At 37.8% G+C, this 24,234-nt stretch overlaps 2 protein-coding genes across 2 annotated transcripts in view; both read right to left on the bottom strand.

The window, feature by feature from the left end:
- The window catches only part of LOC126367077 (elongation of very long chain fatty acids protein 6), a 92,317-nt gene extending 79,889 nt beyond the window's left edge, over positions 1-12,428 (bottom strand). The window contains exon 1 of the mRNA XM_050010479.1: positions 11,898-12,428. Within this exon, the coding sequence (XP_049866436.1) occupies positions 11,898-12,091 (194 nt within the window). The 5' untranslated portion in view covers positions 12,092-12,428. The remainder of the gene's footprint in view (positions 1-11,897) is intronic.
- Positions 12,429-13,016: 588 nt separating this feature from the next.
- On the bottom strand, positions 13,017-24,011 carry LOC126366979 (vitamin K-dependent gamma-carboxylase). The gene is made up of 9 exons (XM_050010322.1): positions 23,932-24,011; positions 23,357-23,520; positions 22,603-22,758; positions 21,810-21,975; positions 20,103-20,288; positions 19,173-19,336; positions 17,874-18,406; positions 14,165-14,651; positions 13,017-13,676 (listed from the first exon to the last, which is right to left on the bottom strand). The coding sequence occupies exons 1-9, from the start codon at positions 24,009-24,011 to the stop codon at positions 13,303-13,305; spliced, it is 2,310 nt and encodes a 769-aa protein (XP_049866279.1). The 3' UTR covers positions 13,017-13,302.
- Positions 24,012-24,234: the final 223 nt, after the last annotated feature.

Below are 24,234 nucleotides of genomic sequence, written 5' to 3'. Positions count from 1 at the left end.
TAGTGAGACTTACAGTTCAATTTGTCAAAAAAGTTAATGTGACATGGTACCAAAGTGTATACATAATGATCGTGACCGTATGTACATGAAAGTTCCTGCTTATAAGCTATCTCATTAGCATGCATATATTGTTACAAATGAATGAATGATCCTTATTATTGAATGGGGATTTTATAATAACATAATTTATGGCAAATCATTGATTTAAGCTTGTGCTAGATTCGAACCTGGGACGTTACAGTGAGACTCAAACGTTCTTCATATATTTTACATGTTCTATAAACGTTACTCGTATACATGTGGAGGAAGCAAGAGCAGCGTTTCAGGGTCGAAACAAATTTAATCCATGTCGCTGTTTACCCCGGTGGGAAATAGGCGTGAATTTATGTATGTATGGATCTTTATTTTTATAGCACTATGTACTTTGAGAAAGTCACAAAGAGAAAATTAAATTGAAAATAACCGACTCGGACGGGACTTGAACCCGCAGCTGTTGTCAAGGGACGATCGTGTCAACCATTACACCACCGGGTCCTCCTTCTCTCCATGCGAAATTCTTCGATCTATCACAAGATCTACGCGTGCAAGTTTCAACTTCTCTTTGTTATGTATATTGTACAAACGACACGGAACTTCGCCACTAAGTCGGTATCAAGCAAATCCAACATGATAGCATGAAACCATTGACATGCAACTGCGGGTATCACAACGTCTGACTGTTGCCGTGTCCATACAATCCGATTACCACCACAACGAGGTCTACGGCCTGGCCTTAGATTGTAATTTAATATTAAAATATATAGCTTGGAGAGGTTGGAAGCGTTTGAGATGTGGTGTTGGCGAAGGAAATGAAAAAGTGCTTGAAAGAGTTGAAAAAAAAGAACCACAATGAAGACTATAGAGAACCGGAGAGGAAATATGATTGGCCACCTGTTACGACACGATTCATTTATAACAAACATCATAGAAGGAAAAATTGAAGGGAAGAGAGGAAGGGGTAGACCTAGGAGAACATTTATGAAACAAAAGAAAAGGTGCAGGTCGTGTCGTATCAGGAGGTGAAGGATTTGGCGGGAAGAAGAGAGGAATGGCGATTACTCCACCGACAAGAGCGCAGCTCTTAAATAAAGAGAGAGAATATATAGCTACAATTTAATATTATAATATCGAAATTCTGTCTATTACCCTTTTACGCGATGAAATTCAATAATTGCAAAAATAAATTCCGGCGCACATGGTTACTCATATGGTGCCAGTGCTAATCGCACTTTATCATTCGACATTGTAATTGTCAGGTTATCTTACCAAATAATGGCAATTTTAGCAGACTAATGAAATGTTATGTCCGATAGATAATATTAATTGTACCTAAACCATGGTGCAATCAACCGGTTCAGAAAAAACAACAAGATAAACGTTCACGTGATTTGCACAGAGTATGTTTTATATCTTGAACATAATATACAGTTCTCTCAAAAATATCAAAACACCCAGAAAGTTTTTGTCTCATATTAAATACGAGTCATCATCATTTCCCCAGCATTATTCCGTTCTTCACAGGGTCCACTAACCTAACCTGAAGATTTGACAGGTCCGGTTTTTTACAGAAGCGACTGCCTGTCTGACCTGCCAACCCGCGAAGGGAAAACCAGCCCAATACAGGTTAGGTCATATACCTCCGAAAATGTATTTATAAGAGATTCCTCACGATGTTTTCCTTCACCACTGAGCACGAGATAATCATTTATGATCCAAACATGAAGTCGAAAACAAATTCGACAGTCATTGGTTTAGGCCTGTGCTGGGTTCGAACCTGCGACCTCAAAGTGAGAGGCAAGCGTTCATGCAACTGGGCTACCACGGCTCAAAAATCAAAAGTAAAATACAAATGTAAAATATTAATTATAAAACATTTTACAGTTTTAAAGTTTTTAATTCTTAATGTACATGTTCCAAATTCAAATTTTAAATTTAGTTAAACACGTGTTTTAATAAACAAAAATTCGGAAGTGATACGTTTTTTAATGAAAAGTAAATACTAATTATGACTCTCATGGCATAATGTGGTGGGCAGTAATCAGGATGCCATCCTGCAGCTAAACGAGACAAGAAGTAAAAGTGTTAGAAGATGATCACGGTTGGTTTATTAATAATCATAACGGATACAGCCAAAGTTGTTATTGAAACCTATTTTTAATATAGAACGAATTGTAATTAGCTGTCTATTTATAAATTTCAAGGTTTTCTTATTTATTATTAGTCCCATGTTTCTTATTTAGTATCAGTGCCATGTCAGGGGCCTTTGGTGGCTCAATAGTAACCCCGACAGGGGTGATGAGGTTGGTACTCCACCTCACAACCCACACGATAGAAGATTAGTCCTAATACATATGCATAATGATGAAACAAAGAACTGTGTTATGTTATTGCATAACAACTCATCATCATCATCTCCCTAACATCATCCCCTTTCACAGGGTCCGCTTACCTAACCTCAAGATTTGACAGGTCCGGTTTTTTACAGAAGCATTACATAACTAAACAGTCTATATACGTTCTAGTGCTGGACACAGATCAATCAACCAGAGGGGGTAAGTATCTCCACCATATTTGCTGCACTGTGTGTTGGTGGAGAAAGTAGGTTTTATATATATGCCAATTGGGGTAGTCAGAGGTACATCCATCGCAAGATGAATGTCGACAACGAGAAGAGACGAACCTGAAGCGAGCTTGATTTACTTTTTGCTGTGGGGGCAAATGGAGTAAGGCGGCACACGGTAAACGAGATTTTTGTACGAAGTGTCCGGGCTGTGGTATTATAACTATAGGTAGGGTTGCCATCTCTAAAATTTGGAAGACAGGACAAGATGCGTGAAAACCCCGGATTTTAGAGTCCGAAAGCCGGACATGTCAACAAGATCTTTTTATTCAATGTAATATAAAACAGTTGAAAATGTCATAAATCACATTTTTTATTCATTCATTATTTTAACAAAACAGAATCATATTACAATTTGTTACAAATTGTTTATATAAATCAGCTTTTTTAATTCTTGAAATATGAAAACAAAACCTTATTAAAATATTAAACAAAAACATATAAATATACTTGGTTGTGAATATGCTTGGTTCGTCGGTTGATCGTGGTGTGTCGTGGCGTCCCAATTTTTTTTTATTTATTTATTTTTTAAAACCCGGTTTACAAATGAAACCTTCCCCGGACGCTCCCCGGATGCCCTCTGAACTAGGACAAATCTGGGGAAACCCGGACGGATGGCGACCCTAACTATAGGTAGTATAATATTCGCTCAAATAAGTTAAATGAGTGGAAAAAGATTGTTTCGTCTGCGGCAGACCATTACAGCGAAAGTACACTATCACTCATCGCTTCGAAAATAAGAGAATGTCTACAAAGTTGTTTTTTTTTGTCGATCCATCTCGCACGAAGGCGGTAAGTCGCGTCGACGCGAAGTTGACGTTTTATGTTTTTCTATTCGACGCTATGATATTCTGCAATACTTATTCGTTTACTTAAATATATTCAGGAATCGACCGATAAAAAGATAAACATAACATAGCATAAAATATGTCAGTTACGTAATAAGTTACGACAATAATTTGTCGAGTATATTTTCCTTCCACTAGCGCAATTTCTTAATGTCCTGAGAGAACGGACATGCAGAACAGGTTATGAGCATAACACACTCGCCCACAGTAGAGCAGTGGGGTAATCAAACAGATGGCGGACGAGTCTAATGTACATACATACATAAAGTCACACCAATTTCCCAGCGGGGTGGTGAATTGCATCTGCTTCGATCCTCACACACTTCCCTTGCTCATACATTCGATCAATCATTTAACACACGCGCCGTCTCAGAATAAAACCTTTTTCATGAGCATGTATAATTTCGTCTAGCCCTTTAAATAACCATCGCCTTAAACGCCGCTTTCGTAAACCTACTATCCTTCATCCACACTGTAGCGGTCAACTCTACGTAAAAGGGACAACACCATTCCGCGCGGCAAAAATGCGATTCCGCGAGGTGATCTAACATTATGTATGTCCACGTAACGTGCTACGCAAGCCTAGGACCCTAATACCCTAGTAGGGGAGAGTTATGACCTTTCTTTTTCGTTATGATGTCTTACGTAAGCAGGGCTTGAGATCTTGCAATACCGGTAAGTTGGCAGAATCTGTGACACGTCAACTGGTTGGACCGGTCATGTATGACGATGCATAATAAGCAATTACTCATCATCACTAATTTAAGAGCCACGCTCTTGTCGGTGTAGCATGATTGCTACTTTTTAGGGAAAAAATAGGGCAGTGGTTTCCCTCTTGCCTTCCGCCCCGCAGTACTCTGTCTGACGCAAGTGGGATGACGCTCAGAGCAGTCTATTACAAAACCATACTAGGACTCCTGTCCTCCGCCTCTGAATAGTACTGACAGTACTGAATGCAATTATTATGGGGGTGTTTTTATTACAAAATGGGAAAAGGGCAACGTCATCATAACATTAACATATCTTACTTCTTACTAATATATTAGTAAGATGTGAAAGTTTGTGAGTATGGATGTTTGTTACTCTTTCACGCAAAAACTACTGAATGGATTTTAATGAAACTTTACAATAATGTAGCTTATAGAATAACACAGGATTTAACAATTAAAAAAAAATACTTACCACGGGCGGCCGCTAATCAAATTATAAAATGATTAACTATACGCATAACGAATATTAACTACGTTAGTCTTCTTCTTCTGTCGTGTGGATTGTGAGGTGGATTACCAACCCAAGCCAAGCCGCCAAAGGCCCCTGACATGGCTCATGTAACTACTAACTTACTACAGTAAGCAGTAACCGGGACCAACGGCTTAACGTGCCTTCGATTCGATCCGTGCTTCGGATCGGATGGTTTGCTTGGTTTGCCTATAATGTCCTAACCAAACTAGGGATCACAAAATGTTTTTTACGACTACGTTACGTTTTTAATGACTATGTTAGTATAAAACGGTTTCTCTCCGCCCCGGACGTGAAAATCTGCTTGGAGAGACATTTATTTTTTTCAAAGCATCATATCTCTCGTGTCTTATCTCATGTAAGGTCAATAACCGACCACACCAGGACTAGAGTTATTACTGCCGCTGAAGACAAGTTAATAGTCTTAACAACTAACTTTAAATTGATAGTCTAAAGTGCAGTTTTGCGTGATCACTGACTGAAGAAATCACATTCTATGCCAAACCACTCTCACTTCCATTCAAATTCCTTCATTCATGATTGTTTGTATAATTTCAAACTATTTATGGGGTTTCTTTAGCACGTGTTATAAGCTTTCTAGCCTTGTCTATAAGCCCTAAGTTATTAATTTCATTCGCGTTTTTTTTTTTTGAGGAACGTGGCCTGTAAAATCCCTCATTTTAAATAGATGTTTTGTTGAGGAAAATCACGTGGTTTTCAAATTCAAAAATATCTTTATTCAGTACTTTGAATCGTCAATTTTTACATAACGAACGTCTCATCCGCCTAAAACTACTGCAGCTTGTCACAACCTGTATAGCCTAAAATATTTCACTATAAGCACACCCCGGACACTTCATACAAAGCACATTGTTTTACACAGACACCTTTTTTTTTTTGACGTGACTTATTGTAGATTTGCCGCAGATGGCATTAACTACTTGGCCGGACAAATGGGGAGCGCTGAAGGCTCTCACCCGGTACAACGTTTAAGACAACAGGCCTGAGGGTGCCCAGTTGGGCGCGAACCTCGGCTCAGGGCGTCGTCTGAGAGGAAAAATATTTGAAAGAATTAATCGACCCTAGCGGGGCGATAGCGATAAGCGCTGAATGAGGGAAATCGTCGACCACGCCGGCGGGGTCGGTATCGGGGTAAATTACACAGACACCACACATTGACGTTATCGTACACGCGCATCTGTGTGTGTGACGACTGACGCCCTACGATTGAAGACTAAAGTAAGACCGAGGGGGTGAGGTAAAGTTAGCTCAGACGCTGGTGGGGACCTGAGAGATGCCGTTTGTATTCTATGCTATAAGGTCACGATATGATGTTGACAACTGAATATAGCTTTTATGGATCGGGCATTGGATGAATTTCACTATGATCGCCTGTTGGGCAAGTCGGGGACAATATACCGTTTTCACCGGTCATAAATACATTGCGTTATCTCTTTCATCCAATTTAATGGATAGAACCGATGGGTTAATTACAGGAAACACGAAACATCGGGTTGAAATTTCGCTGTCCATTTATACATAGATACATACTCACTCAGCCAGAGCAATACAGCCATTCAACAACATTTTTTGCCAACTTTGAATACTAAATTCTAAGATGGATATAACCGTATGTTGACAAGGGAAGCCACCCATCCATGTAATGGGTCCATCATGTTGGAAAACACACAATTCCTCTGTCGGTTATATGGCAATAAGCAATTTAACGCGTTCTATATTTTTATTCGCTCCAGGGCTAGCGTTTATTAATGCAGAGGAATTTATGAACGGGATAATAGTATCGGCATCTGTTACGTAACGTTGCAGATCAGATGCGGAGTTTCATTCATAAAGACACCCCCCACCCCCTCTTCCCCCTGTACCCTTCACCCCCTCTCACCCACCCTCAGAGGCTGAAACCACCCGCGTGGGACTTTAACGACCAACTTTCAAGCTGTTATGAAAATTGTTGCGGAAAATGCATTCGTTAAAAGGTTTCTTTTTAATTGTTTCTTGATTGACGTTTTGAATTTCGAATGCTGGTCTTATTTTTAATAATAGACATAATTTACATAAACTCGTGTTTGCGCGTGTGATGGCTTATGAGTTCGACAGACGATAGTCGTAAAAACTGTTTTAAAAAACTGAAAAATAACTATTTTGTAACTATTTTTGTTTCAGTCTCATTATAGATTAGTCCAATTTTACGTCAAGAAGTCTATATTCGATCGTGTCTTTTCTACAATCACCTTTGAAATGTAATCGTTTGTATACCATTACAGAAAACAATGACTTAATTTAAAATTAATTTAAATATGTTAACAGAGTACAATGGACATTACTTTGCAAAATAAATTATACTGCATTATAATAAACTTAGGTCGAAAAAAAAAAGATTTAATTATTCGAAGAAGCTCAATAAACAAAAGAAAATATTACGACATCTTTCTTCCCAAACGGCTCTGCATGACAACCGCGCCGCAATATTGAGCGCTTCGACCAATAAACGATACGAATGCTATCTACGTAGATGGACATCAAACGGCTATTGGTCGAAGGCCTCGATATAATTCGCGCGGCGCGGTTGTCATGCAGAGCCTACAGGTCACAATACCAAAGGTAAAATTGTCCTAAACAGGTATAAAATATATGTATCAGACCTAATAACAAGCAAATAAGGGACAGCGTCCTATCGAACATGATGGATCATCTGTAAGAGCGATAGGCTGATCCCCTATCATCATACGGTTTATCATTATTCACCTTAGGACTATGTATCAAAAGTGTCTGCAAATAGTTTATTGATTATTTGTAGTTCTGTCCACCCCTTCGGAGAATACGGGCGTGAGTTTATGTATGTATGTATGTATCAGTCTATTGCAGACAAAAGTTGTTATATTAATATGATTCAAATAATTGTGTGTGGGTGCGAGTGGATCATTAGAGTCTACGCGATGGGAAAATACTATTATAATTTATAATCAATAAAGTTACCAAGTACAAATAGAAAATATAAATAACAAAAATATTTACTAAATACATTATTATAACGAGATGATGATAAGTAAAGGTTAGTACGATCTACTCTCGCGCGTGACGTTGCTTTTTTCTTCTGACGTGACTTATTGTAGATTTGCCGCAGATGGCATTAACTACTTGGCCGGACAAAGCGTGACGTTGCGTGTGTATGAAACGATTGTTGAAGGCGGACGAAAGAGAAGTGTGTTAGGATCGAAGCAAATGCAATTCCATAGGCTCTGTTTACCCCGGTGGATGTTTTTGTACGAGTTTTTGTGTCTCTTCTTCTAATACTTCTGAAGTACATACATACATACATAAACTCACGCCTATTTCCCACCGGGGTCATCATCATCATCACCAGCCCATTAACGTCCCCACTGCTGGGGCACGGGCCTTCCCTATGGATGGCTAGGGAGATCGGGCCTTAAACCATCAAGCGGGCCCAGTGCGAATTGATGGTTATTAACGACTGCTAATGCAGCCGGGACCAACGGCTTAAAGTGCCTTCCGAAGCACGGAGGAGCTCGAGATGAAAAACTTTTTTTTTGTGGTCACCCATCCTATGACCGGCCTTTGCGAAAGTTGTTTTACTTCAACAATTGCAAACCGAGCGCGTTAACCGCTGCGCCACCGAGCTCCTCGGTCGCTATAGTCTCTGCTTGACTATAGAATTCCATTGCTTCGATCCTGACTCACTTCTCTTGCTCTTTTGAAGTATAAGAAGTATTAGAGTTTTGTTGGGATGAAGGGCTCCAATAACAGATTTCTACTCCTCGCGATTTTTTGCAGCTTCTGTAGCTCGCTGCTATGCCGAGCGTTTTTAACTCTCAGTCAATCGAACGTCGCCAGGTCTCTTTGGGCCGCCCCCTTTTGCGCTTTCCACGTGCGCACCAGGTCAGGTCAGGTTTGTATGTGTATAAAAAGAAAATTTATATTGAATTTATGCAGTAATTACTACATAAGTGATAAATAGGTACCTAATTACTGACACTTAGGTCCTATTGTGTGACTGACCCAAGTCACATTAAATGCAAATTAATTCATCAAGTTCAATGTTTCTGGAACTCATATTAAAATCACAAACAACAGTACAAAATTAAAATAACGTGAATACTCGTATTTTGTATAAACACACACACATATCGTCACTAACTGACGTATGTGAAATTTTAGCGAATCGGATTTGCACCTTTTGTTATTGTCAATAAAACAAATTATTTTAGACATTTTAGACAATTTTAGACAGTGGTACAGGTGGTACACTTATTATGTTGGTCTATCAGAAAAGCGTTAGGCTCACGATACGGAGGTTCCGGGTTCGAATCCCGGTGGGGAAATATCATAAAAATTACTTTATGATTCCTAGTTTGGTTAGGACACTACATTATGCTGGCTGATCAACTGATTGCCCGAAAGTAAGACGATCCGTGCTTCGGAAGACACGTTAAGCCGTTGGTCCCGGTTACTACTTACTTATGTAAATAAGTAGTTGTAACATGAGTCATGTCAGGGGCGTTGGGCGGCTCAATAGTAACCCTGACACCAGGGTTGATGAGGTTGGTAATCCACCTCACAACCCACACGAGAGAAGAAGATCAGAAACTCGGTAAGGTGTGGGTACTTAGTTATCTTGCATTAGATGTAGGTACCTCTGACTACCCCAATTGGATAAAGGCGTGAGCTTATGTTATGTTGTTTGTATAAATGAAATTAACACTCGCACAATGTTCCACTGCTGCTTAAATTACAGGCCTCTTCTCATAATGTTAAGAATACAGAACATTTCATTCAGAAATTTATCTTGTACACACATACATGATGAGATCAGGGGGGTTAAAAAGGCCACATAGAAGCGGTTGATCTACAAAAGCAATATTGCAATTTGACATTTGCGTATATAAAAGTGTGCAATGCAAATGTCAAATAGCAATATTGCTTTTTAGCTTTTTTTAGACACCACTTTATTTTCTTACACACTCATCAAAGATTTGATATATTTTAGAGTTCTCTTGTCCTTTCTTTACAACAGCCAGGATATAGCAACAGAGGTTGTTATATTGATATGTTATATATATTTTTTTAATGAGCATGCAATGCCTTTGGCGGAAGCATCCATAATTTAAGTGAACAGTTTCCGTCTAAAATTATACAAAGATTTAAAATTTTCCATAAGTTTTTGTAATCAGTATGGAACATTAATATTCCACTACATTTAAGAATACCTACAAAGCCAGTGGCTTATTCTTATTAGTTAACTGTTAAAGGTTACCTACCTACTTATTAATCAACGTTAGTGATAACCGTGAACTTGGCTTCTCCAGTGTAACTAATAAAAAGCTGATAACCTACTGTCACCGGCAATTAAAAAAAGAATAAAGATAACCCTATACTATCATTTGATGATGAAGATATTTATTACTCATATTTTATATAAGTTACGTAAATATATTAGAGTAATGGATATATAGCTTGAATTAATCCAATAAGAAAATCTTTCTCGGTGAACATCGTGTCAAGAATGGAGAATGCTACACCAACAAGAGTGTGGCTCTTGACTTTCCCAATGTTGTAGGGAATTTTACCATTACAACATACAATTTAAATTAGGTATTGTTTATAAAATGCAGTTGTAGCTTATAATTTGTAGCTATTTAACATAGGTTAAAGTTTATCCATAATATTTACCACAAAAACACAAAATAGGTTTATTGCTTAAAGCTTGTATTAAATTAATTTCCTATACCTAAATGTTGCCTGGAAAGGATTGCTACCTTAGCAATAAGGCCGTCTGTTGTTGACTATGTAACTGATTATAATTGTTTATTTTTAATGTCTATTTTAAGTACAATAAAGAGTTTTTGTATTGTATTTATTGAGGTTGAAATGAAATTGCATCATGGTAAGTCAAAATATTTACCTACCTACTTACCTATGATTTGATTTTGGTTAGGTCCAAGTTCAGTTACAAGTGTTACAACAAATATTAAGTCATATTGGATACAACAGTAACAGCAGGTCAAAAGTCAATTGAAATCAATTGCACAAACTATTTGCTGATAAATAATACCTACTTTATTGACCATTGTGTTGAGAACAAGACGAGAATAATAACTCTAAACGATATTTTAAACTTTTGAATGAATGAAAATAAATATACAGTTTTAACAGGTCAAAAGGCACTTTTATTAAATACTACTAAAAAGGGGGGGCCTTGTCTGCATATGAATATTAAAATATTCTTTGCTGGTTATTTTAAAACACCTCCATCAACACGCAGTGGAGCAGCATGGTATGCTCTAGACGCCCTCCGGTTGATTGATGGGAGGCCTGTGCCCAGTAGTGGGATTTTATTTTTAAATGTAGTTGTGTAATTTTCACTTATTAGTAGAAAAATGTTCAACTGTATTAAAAACCTCCTATTTTAAGCGGTAGAAACAGGGCAGTAGATCAATCATGAGTTGGTAAGAATGTCTCTCTGTGTGTGTGTGTGTGTGTGTGTGTGTGTGTGTGTGTGTGTGTGTGTAAACTGTCCTATATGTTATATTATGTGCAATAAAGAATTATTGAGTGTCCCCAGCAATGAAATATAGGTAATGATATTATTATAAAAAGTTTCACAATATGGCTGTTGGAGTAGCATTGATTTAAATATTTGTCCTGTATGTAGTACTACATATTTTACATACATAAACCACATGTTGCAGTACTGTTTTCCTTGTTTGTTGAGTTTATAAATTACTTCTCTAAAATTACCCTAAATTATACTCCATGTTCAGTTTTTGTATGACAAACTATTTTGCAGTATATGTAGTAGATGTGTGGCCAGCAAAGGGATATATACCAATTAGTTGTATGTTATGTGCAAACATAGGCTGATGATATTATCATTCTAATGAGAAGCAAAAAAGAAACTCAATTTCATGCGCGAAATCTTAGATAATTGCAAGCAATGTTTGTACATCTATTTACTTAGTGAAAGTCGGTATCAAATCCTGTTCATAGTATTCATGATTCTGAGAAAGTTGAGAGAGTGAACTTATGAGTCAGGGGGTATGCGAGTCAGGGGGTATGCTAGGGATACGAGGAAGGGGAAATAGATCGACGTGAATGAAAACATAAGGATCACTTACCTGGGCCGATTCTGCATGTAGTACTGCCCTCCGAAGATGAATGCCATGTACACACCAACATAATAAAACGCTACAGTCCAATTCTCAGTCATCCACTTCCTATAATTGTGATGGATAAACTCGTTCTCAAATTCGAAAATGTAAGAGTAGTTTGGTGTGATGTCCAGGTTATAAGTAATCGCTTTAGACTCCATGGTTACTGTCTCTAGATTTCACTGTATATAAAACCCTTGAATGTCCTACAGCTATAACGAAGCACTAACTACCACCGGCGAAGGAATTAACCTAAAAATTAACAAGATATCGCGGTATCGTTATATCACAGATGGAAATGTCAATATTCCGAGGGCGGTGAAGCGTATCGCTGGCGAGCGACTGGCACCAGCAATGGTCGCGGAGTGACTTCACGTTGGCTATTTATCGCGATGACGAGGCGTCGGCCCGAGCCCGAAGTTTATAACTCGTCACAGCCGCAAGAGGTAAGATGAATGAACCCGTTTCACGCCACGCCGAGCCTTGCCTGTCTCATTTCGATCTGACTGACAGACAGACAGCGAGACAATTCACCCACCCCGCCCCGCCGCGTATGTTTGCCGTCCGAATTTTAGCTGTGGGTATTTTAAAGACTAAGCGATCATCTATAATAATATTTTTTACAATTTTATATGTACAATAGTCTAAAAATAGGAGGTTATTCTTTTATTGAATGCATATTTGTAATACTCCTTTTCTAAAAAACAATAATCAAATATTTATTTAATTTTAATACTAAAATTGTGTAATAATAGTGCAAATAAAATAATAACAGACTATTGGCACTATAAAAAACCTTATCATGTTTAGAAATTCATGTTTCCGGTTTAGGTTTCGTTCAAAAATTTTCTGACAGTAAGAGCGAGATAGCTATGTATTTTATTTTATAAGCTAGAGAGAGATAGCTAAAATAACTAGAACTGATGTTTCCCGCTTCGCAATCAAAAAGTTCAAAACTTGGAAATTTTCGGGGTGTTGATTTTGAAAGTTCTTTCTGTATAAAATACATTCGGTGAACAGGTTATAATAAATATATTAATTCATAGTCACACAAATTTTATTTATTAAGGTAAGTAAGATGGGACTTTTTGCACATTCACTTGGAAAAAATAACAGAAATAGATATTTCATAATAATAGGTGGTATTATAATATCATACAAAGTACTTAAGTATTGCGGACAATAGACATGGAAAGGTCAAAAGTATAATTTGTTATTAAGTATTACGAATAAATCAAGAAACTACGTTTATTTATTGTAACATCATGAAATGGGAAGTAAGAAACCGGGTAGGTACCATAAATTCTGAATATGGTATTGCGTATTTAACAAAATAAAATTATATATATTTTAGTTTTATTATACTTGCCTATTAACAGTTACCGTTACACCCAAACAATATTTGTATTACACTTTTACCTATTATTACAGCGAATATTAACATACTTCGAAATCTTACATACAGTTCGGAAATAATAGGGAGTTTAGGTTTTATTTTCATGTTTGCATCGTTATTTACGTCAGTACTATTCACAAACGTGTACATATAGTAAGCGGGGTTTTCTCCAATGTTCAATACTCTATGGAATAATCCAGAATCTATTCCAATCCGGTTTCCACTGGTTAGCCTATAGGTCTGTCCATTATGCGAACTGGTGACTTCTGTTTCATAAGCGACGTCACCTTCCAACACTGTTAGCGAAATGTTCTTTAGTTCCATTGGCATGTATTTTACTTGGACGTAATCTGTGAAGATAAATGGTTTGATAAATATTCCGTATTTTGTATGAAAATTATGCAGTAATTGTTATAACTCATTAGCAAGACTTTGAAAAACATTCTGGGTCGGATAATGAATTACGTATTGTATGACTTTATAAGAAAAATGTGCATGAAATATTTTATTATGGTCTCTTCTTCTTGTCGTGTGGGTTATGAGGTGGACCAACCTCATCAACCCTGGTTTCAGGGTTATTATTGAGCCGCTAAAGGCCCCTGACATGGCTCATGAATGATGGCTCGTGGTTGAATGTACGTATAAACAGTTATTGTCTTTCAAGTGTAATTAGTACTTATTTAAAAGTAGTACTATAATTAAAAAAAAACAAAGTAAGTGATATATCTACACGTGATATAATTTACTTATTAATGATTATTTAGTTCTGTAAGTACTTTCTGTAAACTTTAATCAAATTAATAATGTGTAAGCAAAGTACTTAAAGTTAGGTACAAACTTGGAAAATCAGCGATAAACACGACGTCACTACCATTAGTCCAGGAATGTACATCATCAGTTATTTCCTGCAGCGTACTTCTCCAATGTAGCGCTTCGTCTAAAATCGGCATTAGAAATGACAGCCTTTCAAAAGGTGACCACGACACTTTGAGCAAATCTGCTTTTGAGTCAAACATCCTTTGAGTAAATCTACCGTTCATGGAACTCCACACTTCCACATAGATAGACAAGTTCGTAGACATCTTTGGTTCTTCTTGCGTTTTAATTTTCTTCACCAAGTTTTCCTTCAAGCAGTGGGCGTATTGGTAGATCATGTCGCCGTGTCTCGTCCATCTGTCATTCGGTGTATAGACGCTGGGGTCCAAGTAATATTCCTTCAAGTTTTCGTTGTCGACGACCTGGATGACGACCGAATGGGTGTCCCAAGTATGCACCATCATGTCCCAAGAGTAGCCGTAGAGTCCGCTGGTCCAGTTATTGTAACCCTGTATGGAATATTTAGGGTAGTTTCCAACTAGTCAAATCAGTTACTTTTTACTAAACGTCAAAACGAATTTGTATAAAAAAGTAACCTGTGACGTCATAGACGTGACAAAATGTCGCACTTATTACTTACTTATAACATTTTTCTTTGTTAAAATTCATTAAATGAGTTACTTAAATAGAAAAAAGATTACGTTTTTTGCCACCTTTAGATCTGTCTTTATTTCAAATTAAAATTTCATAGTTCATATTTGACCTAGGAAACTACCCAATAACTACATACCTACATAAGTAAGTCAGCGCAGACAAAGAGCTGCAAAGAGGATCACTTTCTGATATTATTAATAAATAATTTTATCATTAAGCACAAAATGCCATATTGTTCGTCAACGACAAATTGCTCGCGCCGGCTTTAGTGGTTTTTTGTACCTATATTATACTTAGTAGAGCACTTGTTAATGAAGACAATGTTAATAAAATTAACTGCCTATTTAATGTTTTCAGAGAGTTCTTGTCTTCGCTGTTTTTGGTCTGCGCAGACCTTTCTCACGCGACACTTTCGACGCGGTTAGCGGTGAAGCGTTCGAGAACGTTGCATTGACTTGTGTATAATCCAATGATGCCTAACACACGAACACCACTAAGGAATGCAATCCCGACTCGAGATCCCATGGAATTGGAAATATCAATCCCGCGAGATCCCAAAATTTTCGGGATTTCGGCTAGTTCATAAAAAAATGTAAAGTTAGGATGGCTGAAAACGATGAAACGTGCTTGTTTTTGATAGTGAGGTTAATTAAATCAAAATAATTTCTATTATTCTTCAATATTACTAATTAAATAATTAAATTTTCTTTGGAAATCAGCATAATCAATACAAAAAGTATATCTCAAGGAGATTCGCCCGATCCCGTTAATCTCGAATGGGGTCTCGTCATATTATGCTCCGGGATTGATCCTGGAAAATTAGACGGGATCCCGCGAGATCGGGATTGCATTCCCTAAACACCACCTCGCCGCGAGGTGCACCGCTAAAGAATCCGCATCGTGTGAGAATAGCCTTATTCCTAATTGACTGATGGAGCCACAAGTAAGTAGATAATTAGGAAACTACATGCAGTCACTCTCGCTACGCTAATTGCTAAGTGCCAAGATGGATATGATGAGCCGTATCGCGACACGATACGCCGTACGGTGACAGGCATTGTTGTAGATAAATCATCATCTCCTAGCATTATCCCGTTTTCCACAGGGTCCGCTTACCTAACCTGAAGATTTGAGAGGTCCGGTTTTTACAGAAGAGTGAATAATTAAAAAAAAAACACTAATACTTTCATGAATTTTCCGACAGGAAATTCCACTTGATATTAACTCAGAATCATGGTCTGAATCATTCGTTACGGTGTCACTAACACTTGTATGGCTACCGTATGTACTACTTGTACTTGAGTGACATCGTAACGAATACTGAGGAGGATGATTCAGCTGATCATTCTGAGTTAATATCAAGTGGAATTTTCCATGGTAAAAGTATAGAATTGAAAATAATTTAAAAAAAAACATGAATATTGCGACGGAAAATTCCACTTGATATTAACTCAGAATTATGGTCTGAATCATCCCCCTGAGTATTCGTTATGATGTCACTAGCACCCTGTATGTAAGTAACAGGTGATATTATTGTTCATATCTATATATAACGGTCCATTTGTTAAAAAGGACACAATCCTTCATTCGGTTTTTCGACATACTCGGGAAGAGAAGTGTATATTTAACATACTTAATAAGTAACATTACCTAGTAAAGAAATAATTACTGGAGCATAACAAATAGATATATCTCTAATAATGCGGCTATTAACTAGAAAAACTAAAATTATAGTATCGTTACATACTTAATGTCCCGGATTTCAAACGTATTACATTTTTCGTAATAAAGTAAAAACCCTTTGGCTTTATAAATCGCTTCGCTCGATGCGTTTGCGTATTTCACATTACGCTAATGGTTACATCAATTATTAATGTGTATTTGGTGAAGGTGTCGAATCGGTCTATTTACGTTGATGTGTCGAGATTTTCTAGAAAATCACGGAATTTACTTCCATATTCTGAAATTGGGTTTAGTATGCGTGGTAGGACTTATTAAACGTTGCCAATTTAACGGTCTAAGTGTGTAACGGTAAGGTGGATTACCAACCTCAGCAACCCTGGTGTCAGGGTTATTATTGAGCCGCCAAAGGCCCCTGACATGGCTCATGTAACGATTACTCACTTATATCAGTAAGTAGTAACCGGGGCCAACGGCTTAACGTGCCTTCCGAAGCACGGATCATCTTATTTTCGGACCATCAGGTGATCAGCCTATAATGTCGTAACCAAACTAGGGATCACAAAGTATTTTTGTGATATCACAAAAATAGATATATGGGGATATAAAACCCCACCGGGATTCGAACCCGGGACCTCCGGATCGTGAGCGCAACGCTCAACCACTGGACCACAGAGGCCGGTCTAGTGGTTAGAGAGTTAGTCTCTCGAACTGGGGATCCCGGGTTCGATTGTTAATATAATGGATATACCTATAATTATGTTGTTGATTTGGTAGATACTTATTTTATTTTTAGCTTTGTAGGTATATGACTTGTAGGAAAGCTACAAGGAAAGAGAGGAAGGGGAAGATCAAGAAGAGCTTACATGGAACAAATAAAAGAGAAGGTGAACGTCGTGTCTTATAAGGAAGTGAAGAAATTTGGCCTTTGATAGACAAGAATGGAGAATGCTACGCCGACAAGAGCGTGGCTCTTAAATTGGTGATGATATGACTAACATTCTTCTAAGATTATACTAACACAATAGGTATAGAGTTAATCATCCTTCTGTTCTTATCCCACTCCAAGTGGGTCAGCACAGACATAGACATCATCATCACTAATTTAAGAGCCACGCTCTTGTCGGTGTAGCATTCTCCATTCTTGTCTACCGAAGACCAATTCCTTCACCTCCTTGTAAGACACGACGTTCGCCTTCTCTTTAATCTGTACCATGTAAGCTCTTCTTGGTTGTTTTTTAATAAATTCGTCGTGTATTATTAAGTGTCCAATCATCTTGCCTCTTCTGTCCACAATAACTATTAATATTTGCCTCTTTTTCCCTTACTCTTACTAGCACAGGAAACATACAAAAACAACACGTAAACATATTACGATTTAAATAAATAATACTTACTTTTGTTACAAAATGCGAGTAAGGTAAGAACGCTTGTATTACAACGTAGAATATAATTAAACTAGTCGTTAGTTTCTTGCGGTTACAGTCTTTGCGTTGAGATTTAATGACGTCGCATTTGACTTCACATTCTTGACGTGTTAAATCCGCTTTTTGGGTATTTACATCGTGTTCATTGGTTTTGTCACGCGTCTGTTCCGTTGTATCCGTGATGTTTTTGATATCTTCTTGATGACTTCTCTCTTCATCTTTCATTAACTCATCGCAGTTTCCGACGAATTCATGACTCAATTTGTGTTGATCATCGATTGTTTTAGTATCTTTATCTTTTTCGCCACTACCATCTTTATCATTAAACTGTCCGTCTTTTACATTGCAGTTGCATGACATTTTGTTACTGTTAATACAATTAAGACTGCATATAATTGTTCTTAGTCTGACAAATTGTTTCTTTAGAAAATGGAGGACTTGTTTTGGCCAGTTGAAAGGATAGTATAGAGGCATTGTCGCCAGACAAACCCACGGGAACATACCTGAAACATAGCTTTATGATTAAATACATGCATACATAAAATCACGCCTATATTCCGTAGCTTTTTCTTTTTTTTTTTGACGTGAGTTATTGTAGATTTGCCGCAGATGGCCGCGGATATTGTAGATTCACTACTCGGCCGGACAAATGGGGAGCACTGAGGGCTCTCACCCGGTACAAAATTTAAGACAACAGGCCTGAGGGTGCCCAGTGGGGCGTGAACCTCGGCTCAGGGCGTCATCTGAGAGGAAGAATATTTGAAAGAATTATTCGACGCTAGTGAGTCGATGGCGATAAGCGCTGAATGAGGGAAATCGTCGACCACGCTGGCGGGGTCGGTATCGGCGTTCTGAAGTGTTTTTTAATATCCTAACACAACATCTTCCTCCACTCTCATCAAATATTTGATGCATGCTCGCCAGAGTACTCTTTACCTGGCCTTTCTTTCTTTTAAAGAATTAAAACATTCTGGATCTGATCGCGATAAGGCCTAAGCCTTCCTCTTTCTACTCTACCACTTACGCCCTCATCATAATATCTTTTTCGTAAGTATACTTTCCTTCGATTTGGTGAATAAATGTGATCATTAATTACAGACAAAGTATTTAGGTAGGTGTAGCTACTTATTTATTTGAATCAAATTCATTTGAATAAGTATATAAATATTATATTCTATATATTAAAAAATAATTTCCTACTACACGTTGTATTTTAAACTTTCCAACGCAACCAAATCAGTATTTTTAAAAGAAAACTTGGATACGAACCGATCCTAAACAGTCGACTGTTCATAAGATGGAACATGGCACAGAAGACCATAGCGACGTGTCTGGTGCGAGACCACATCATCCACACAGCCACTGTCAGGTCAAACACGAATATGAACCAGTGGACTATCAGGTAGTCGATCTGTGGTACTGTTAGGAAAAATCTGGAACATTTGCATAGTAAAGGTTAGTAAAGCCAGCTACCGTGCTGCGCGACTTATGTCCTCTGTATAATTTGCGGTGGGGTTGCTGTGCCGCGGAGCTGAGCTGCTAAAAGAGCTGGTAGAGCATGGCTTAAAAGATGGGGATAATGATGAATGGTTACTTTTGCAAAGTTAGTTTAGTTAGTTACGCGTTTAAAATAATAAATAAAGGTAAGTATCTAATTCAATAGGCAAATATCTTAATAGTAGGAGAATGCAACGGGTGTGTAGTAGACACTAAAAATGTATGTTTAATATTATGGCAACACCGCGTTTTTCTTTGCTTCTACCCTTTTAACATCATGGCGAACGGGTGCTGCATTTTCAATTTTTAATTTTAAAATACTACAGTCCATTTCTAAATTCAAGCATAATATATATATTGTGTTTTTATTTATACACTTATAACCAGCGGCGCACAACGGGAGATAATTTCACAGATATTTATTTATTTTTATAAAGTACTTACAGCCACATCACATACATTAAAACATTTTTAAATTTAGAAGGTTACGGTATTGCAATTACGGCGTACATAATTAACTTATACAATTAATGTTAAGTATTTAAAAATAAAGTATAATTAAAATAAGATAATTATAAGGTAAATATAAGTTAAGTAAATATAAAATTATAAACTGTTTTTATAGTGATAGATAAACTGTGTCTATCCCTTAGGTTATTTAAGCAGGATGGTAAATACTTAATTATAAAATGAGCATCTTACTTGAACGGTTCAAAGACCCAGTGCTCGCTGAGGTTCTGAACGGAATATCCGGTCAACCATTCTGCCGTTCCCTTCTTCATACCAGCCATGAAGTAGAGGATGAAGAACTGATATTTGAGCACAAAATAATTCCAATATGGGACTGTAGTTTTTAATTTGGATGGGTCCAAGTAGACATCAATGGACCTGGAAAATAAAGAGTTTAATAAAACTCTTATTGAGGGTCGCGTATAAGTGATAGGGGGTCCAAAAGGGCCACATGGAAGCATTTCATGTACTTAAAAAGCAATATTGTATTTTGACATTTGCGCATGTAAAAGTAAGTGCGCAATGTCTACATTATGTCAAACAGTAAGTATGAGACGAATCGCTTCAATGTGGCCTTATGAACCCAATATTAATCAAATTTTGTCTATCTAGCTGCCTACCAGTTATAACTACGCTGGTCGACAGAAAATCGACATATTATTTACTTACTTATGACAAATGTTCATTGCGTAGAAAAGAGTATTCTTCCAAATTTCCGGTAACTAAACTTGAGTCGTTTTTTTATGCACCAGTGTAGCATTCACAACTAGAGAATGCAATCCCGATTAATCTCGAAGCATATAAGACAAGTTCCCATTCGAGATATCCCAATCCCGCGGGATTTCGAATTTGCGATCTTGAGTCGGACTCGGAATTGCATTCCCTACTCAAAACTCAACAATAGTGGCGTACCAAATTCGTGGCTCAAAAATGGCTAACATTACAGGATAGGCGTAGCATAAAAAAAAAGTTTATTGCAGTATCTTTTGGAACATAGTTTTTACTGGGTTTGGAGCCACCTTTAAACCCACGCCACCTTCTTTTTTATAATACGACTATAGTATAATCTTCATCAAAGTCGTGGAAGGGGTTGTGCAAAACGGAGCTTCGAAGATACAACAATACAGAGCAAAGACTAAGTAATTCCATTTGCTTCGATCCTGACATACTTCTATTGCTTTTTCCACATACATTATCGTTTCATACACGCGCGCCGGTTCCGGCAGAGTAGTAGTGATCATTAATAGTGACTTTAATTACTTATTTAACGACTTAGTTTAATAATTATTAAACTATCTTCTTCGGCATTAAAATCTCAAAACTTAACGACTTTTCTCAATAACCGAAGGCTGCATAAAATAATATTCTTTATTTATTTATTTTTTAAGGAAATTTTAAGTTGATTTGGGCACGTAGAGCGGATGAAGGATAATAGGATTACGAAAGAAGTATATAAAGCGAAGGTTGATGGTAGGGCTGGCAGAGGAAGACCTAGAAGGACGTACAGTGACCAAATTGGAGATGTACTTAAAAAAGGTTCTGTACGATCTACTCTGAACTGGCGTGTATGAAACGATGGATGAATATGGAGGAAGCAAGAGAAGTGTGTCAGGATCGAAGTAAATGGAATTCCATAGTCTCTGCTTAACCAGATGAGAAATAAGCGTGAGTTTATGTATGTATGTATGTTTTAATTTGTATATATTTACCAAATAAACGTAAAATTAAAACAGGTTATCAGCGGGCCTTTAGCGGCTCAATAGTAACCCAGACACCAGGGTTGATGGGGTTGGTAATCCACCTCACAATCCATTTCAGTACCCATAAGATAATACATATTTGATTGTATGAAGATTAAGTACTTATAAAAAGTATTAAACGTTTGCGTCAAGGACTCACCAGAAACAATGCGCCTGAGTACACGAAAGCAGCAACCCAGCCAATCCGAACAGATAGCTGTGGTTATTCCAGAAGCTCTTCTCAATCAGGAACAGATACCAATAGCACGTCGTGAACATGATAGAGGTGAACCGGTACTTGTAGCCTAACATAATGCCTAGGGCTCCTGAAAATGTTTTTGTTAGTCTACAGGGTTATTTAAACCCTTACCCGCACGCACGCACGCACACACGCACGCACGCACTCACGCACGCACGCACGCACGCACGCACGCACGCACGCACGCACGCACGCACACACGCACACACGCACACGCACACGCACGCACGCATACACACACACACACACACACACACACACACACACACACACACACACTCGCACACTCGCGCACACGCGCACACAGTCAGATGTAGACATACAAAGTTTAAATGATACTGCGACTCTAAGATCTAAGCATAATAATATATACAGGGTGTTAGCGACAGCGTACTACATACTGAGGGTGATGATTCAGCTCAAAATTCTGAGTTAATATAAAGTGTAATTTTCCATTGCAAAATTCAAGATTTTTTCGTGTGTATGTGGAAAATTCCACTTGATATCAATTCAGAACCATGGTCTGAATCTATCAAAGTCTTCCGGCCGAAATCAAATCAACTTAAAACTACTTAAATCAAATCAGAATGCAAAACATTCCTGTTTATACCCTCTTTTACCAAATGCAGGGCAAAATTTTTCGTACCCCAATGTCTTATAGGGCAGATACATACAATGTACTGGTGTTTATTACCGATCCATAGTGCGGCGTAGACTAGAGCCATGTAGGGCATGGGAAGGGCCCTTATGAAGGGGAACAGAGGGAAGTGGCACATGTTTGGATCTCCCCAACGGCGGTCCATGATCGTTCCTCCTCGTTCGTCGGGGATGTCGAAGAGCATCGCAAGTCCTGTGTATCGAAATTAAAAAGTATGAAAAAACAGCCTAAATCTAAGCCGGGTAATAGACTCTACTGGCTTGGGCTGGCCCGAAAGCTAGGGCCATACTCACCAGTTCACACCCCAATTAAGAGACGTACTGCCTGCCTGGAGTCACTAACTGGGCCTCTCTGAACAGGGTCTCGCTTAGTGAACCCATCCTCGCGCCAGGCCCGTTTTTGCGGACGGCGAGAGACCGCCAAGGGGGCTTAGCCCCGAAGGGGTCTCGATCTCAAGAAGAATACTCGATCGATTTATGAGGGCTGGGTATATACTCACAGCTGCCCAGCTGAACATGGCTTGTTTTATCGAAATAAGTCTACTAAGAGAAAAAAATATACAAAAAAAATTCTGACTCTGACGGGGCTTGAACCCGCAGCACTTGTCAAGCCGAGACGAGCGTGATAACCATTACACTACCGGGTCCTCCTCCTGTCCATGGAATTTTCTTTCGATTTCTTTTTCAAACGATTATCATAAGATTAATAGACCTAATCGTGTCGCCTCCCTCTATCCACTAGACCACGGAAAAGTTTGTTAAAAAATATTTTTACAAGATTTTGCACTTACCATAGAATATTCTGGTAACAGCTAAGCTTGAAGAATCTTTGGGCGCATGTAAATAATTCACCAAGTTCTCGAAAGTCGTTTCTTTTATTCGAAACCCGAATTGTTCCACAAACTGTTTGTCAATCCCCTCATAAATAGCTTTTACCTTCTCTTTTATCTTCATCCTGCAAAATTCTAATTATAATAACTTTCATTCAGATAAATCTGGATCATCGTGCGATCATAAGCCTATCTACCCACCACTCACTAACCCAATTGGGAATTATAGCCGCGAGCTTATGTTATTTTCAAATAAATAAGTGATACGTTTATGAAAGAGTTTAAGTATGTGCGTTTGTCAATTTATTCAAACAATATTATTCCATCACAAAAAAATACTTACACAACTTTTGTAATTGTTATATTGCTTACTACTGGATTTCCCTAGTAAATGTAAATAATAAAGAAAAGAGGTGTGGGTACTTAGTTCAACTTACGATGGATGTATGTCTAACTAACCCAATTGGGATATAGTCGTGAGATTATATTTTTTAATAAGTAATTTGTAATTTAAAAGAAAATAAAATTGTGGGTACCTCATGAGCATGAACATGAGCAGTGCCTTTATTTGTCGTATTTGCTCTAACATCTTTTTAAGGGACTTAGTTATGACCATATTCCTCGTTGATGAAAAGATTGAGAATGGTGAGAAGAAAAATTAAACTGGAGTTATCTCAATCTTGAATCTGATAGACTCTACATAAAGAGCTTATTATAACTACGTTGGCATCGTGCAGAGTAAATAGTTCATAGGTGAGATGCAATTTTGCCATACCATCTATACCTACAATATCAGACCTGATGAGTTGGGAAGGGTAAGGTTTGATCCACATTTGGTT

Source organism: Pectinophora gossypiella, chromosome 5 (genome assembly GCF_024362695.1).
Source record: "Pectinophora gossypiella chromosome 5, ilPecGoss1.1, whole genome shotgun sequence".
In the NCBI taxonomy this organism is placed as follows: Eukaryota; Metazoa; Arthropoda; class Insecta; order Lepidoptera; family Gelechiidae; genus Pectinophora; species Pectinophora gossypiella.
This window is presented reverse-complemented; position numbering and strand designations above follow the sequence as displayed.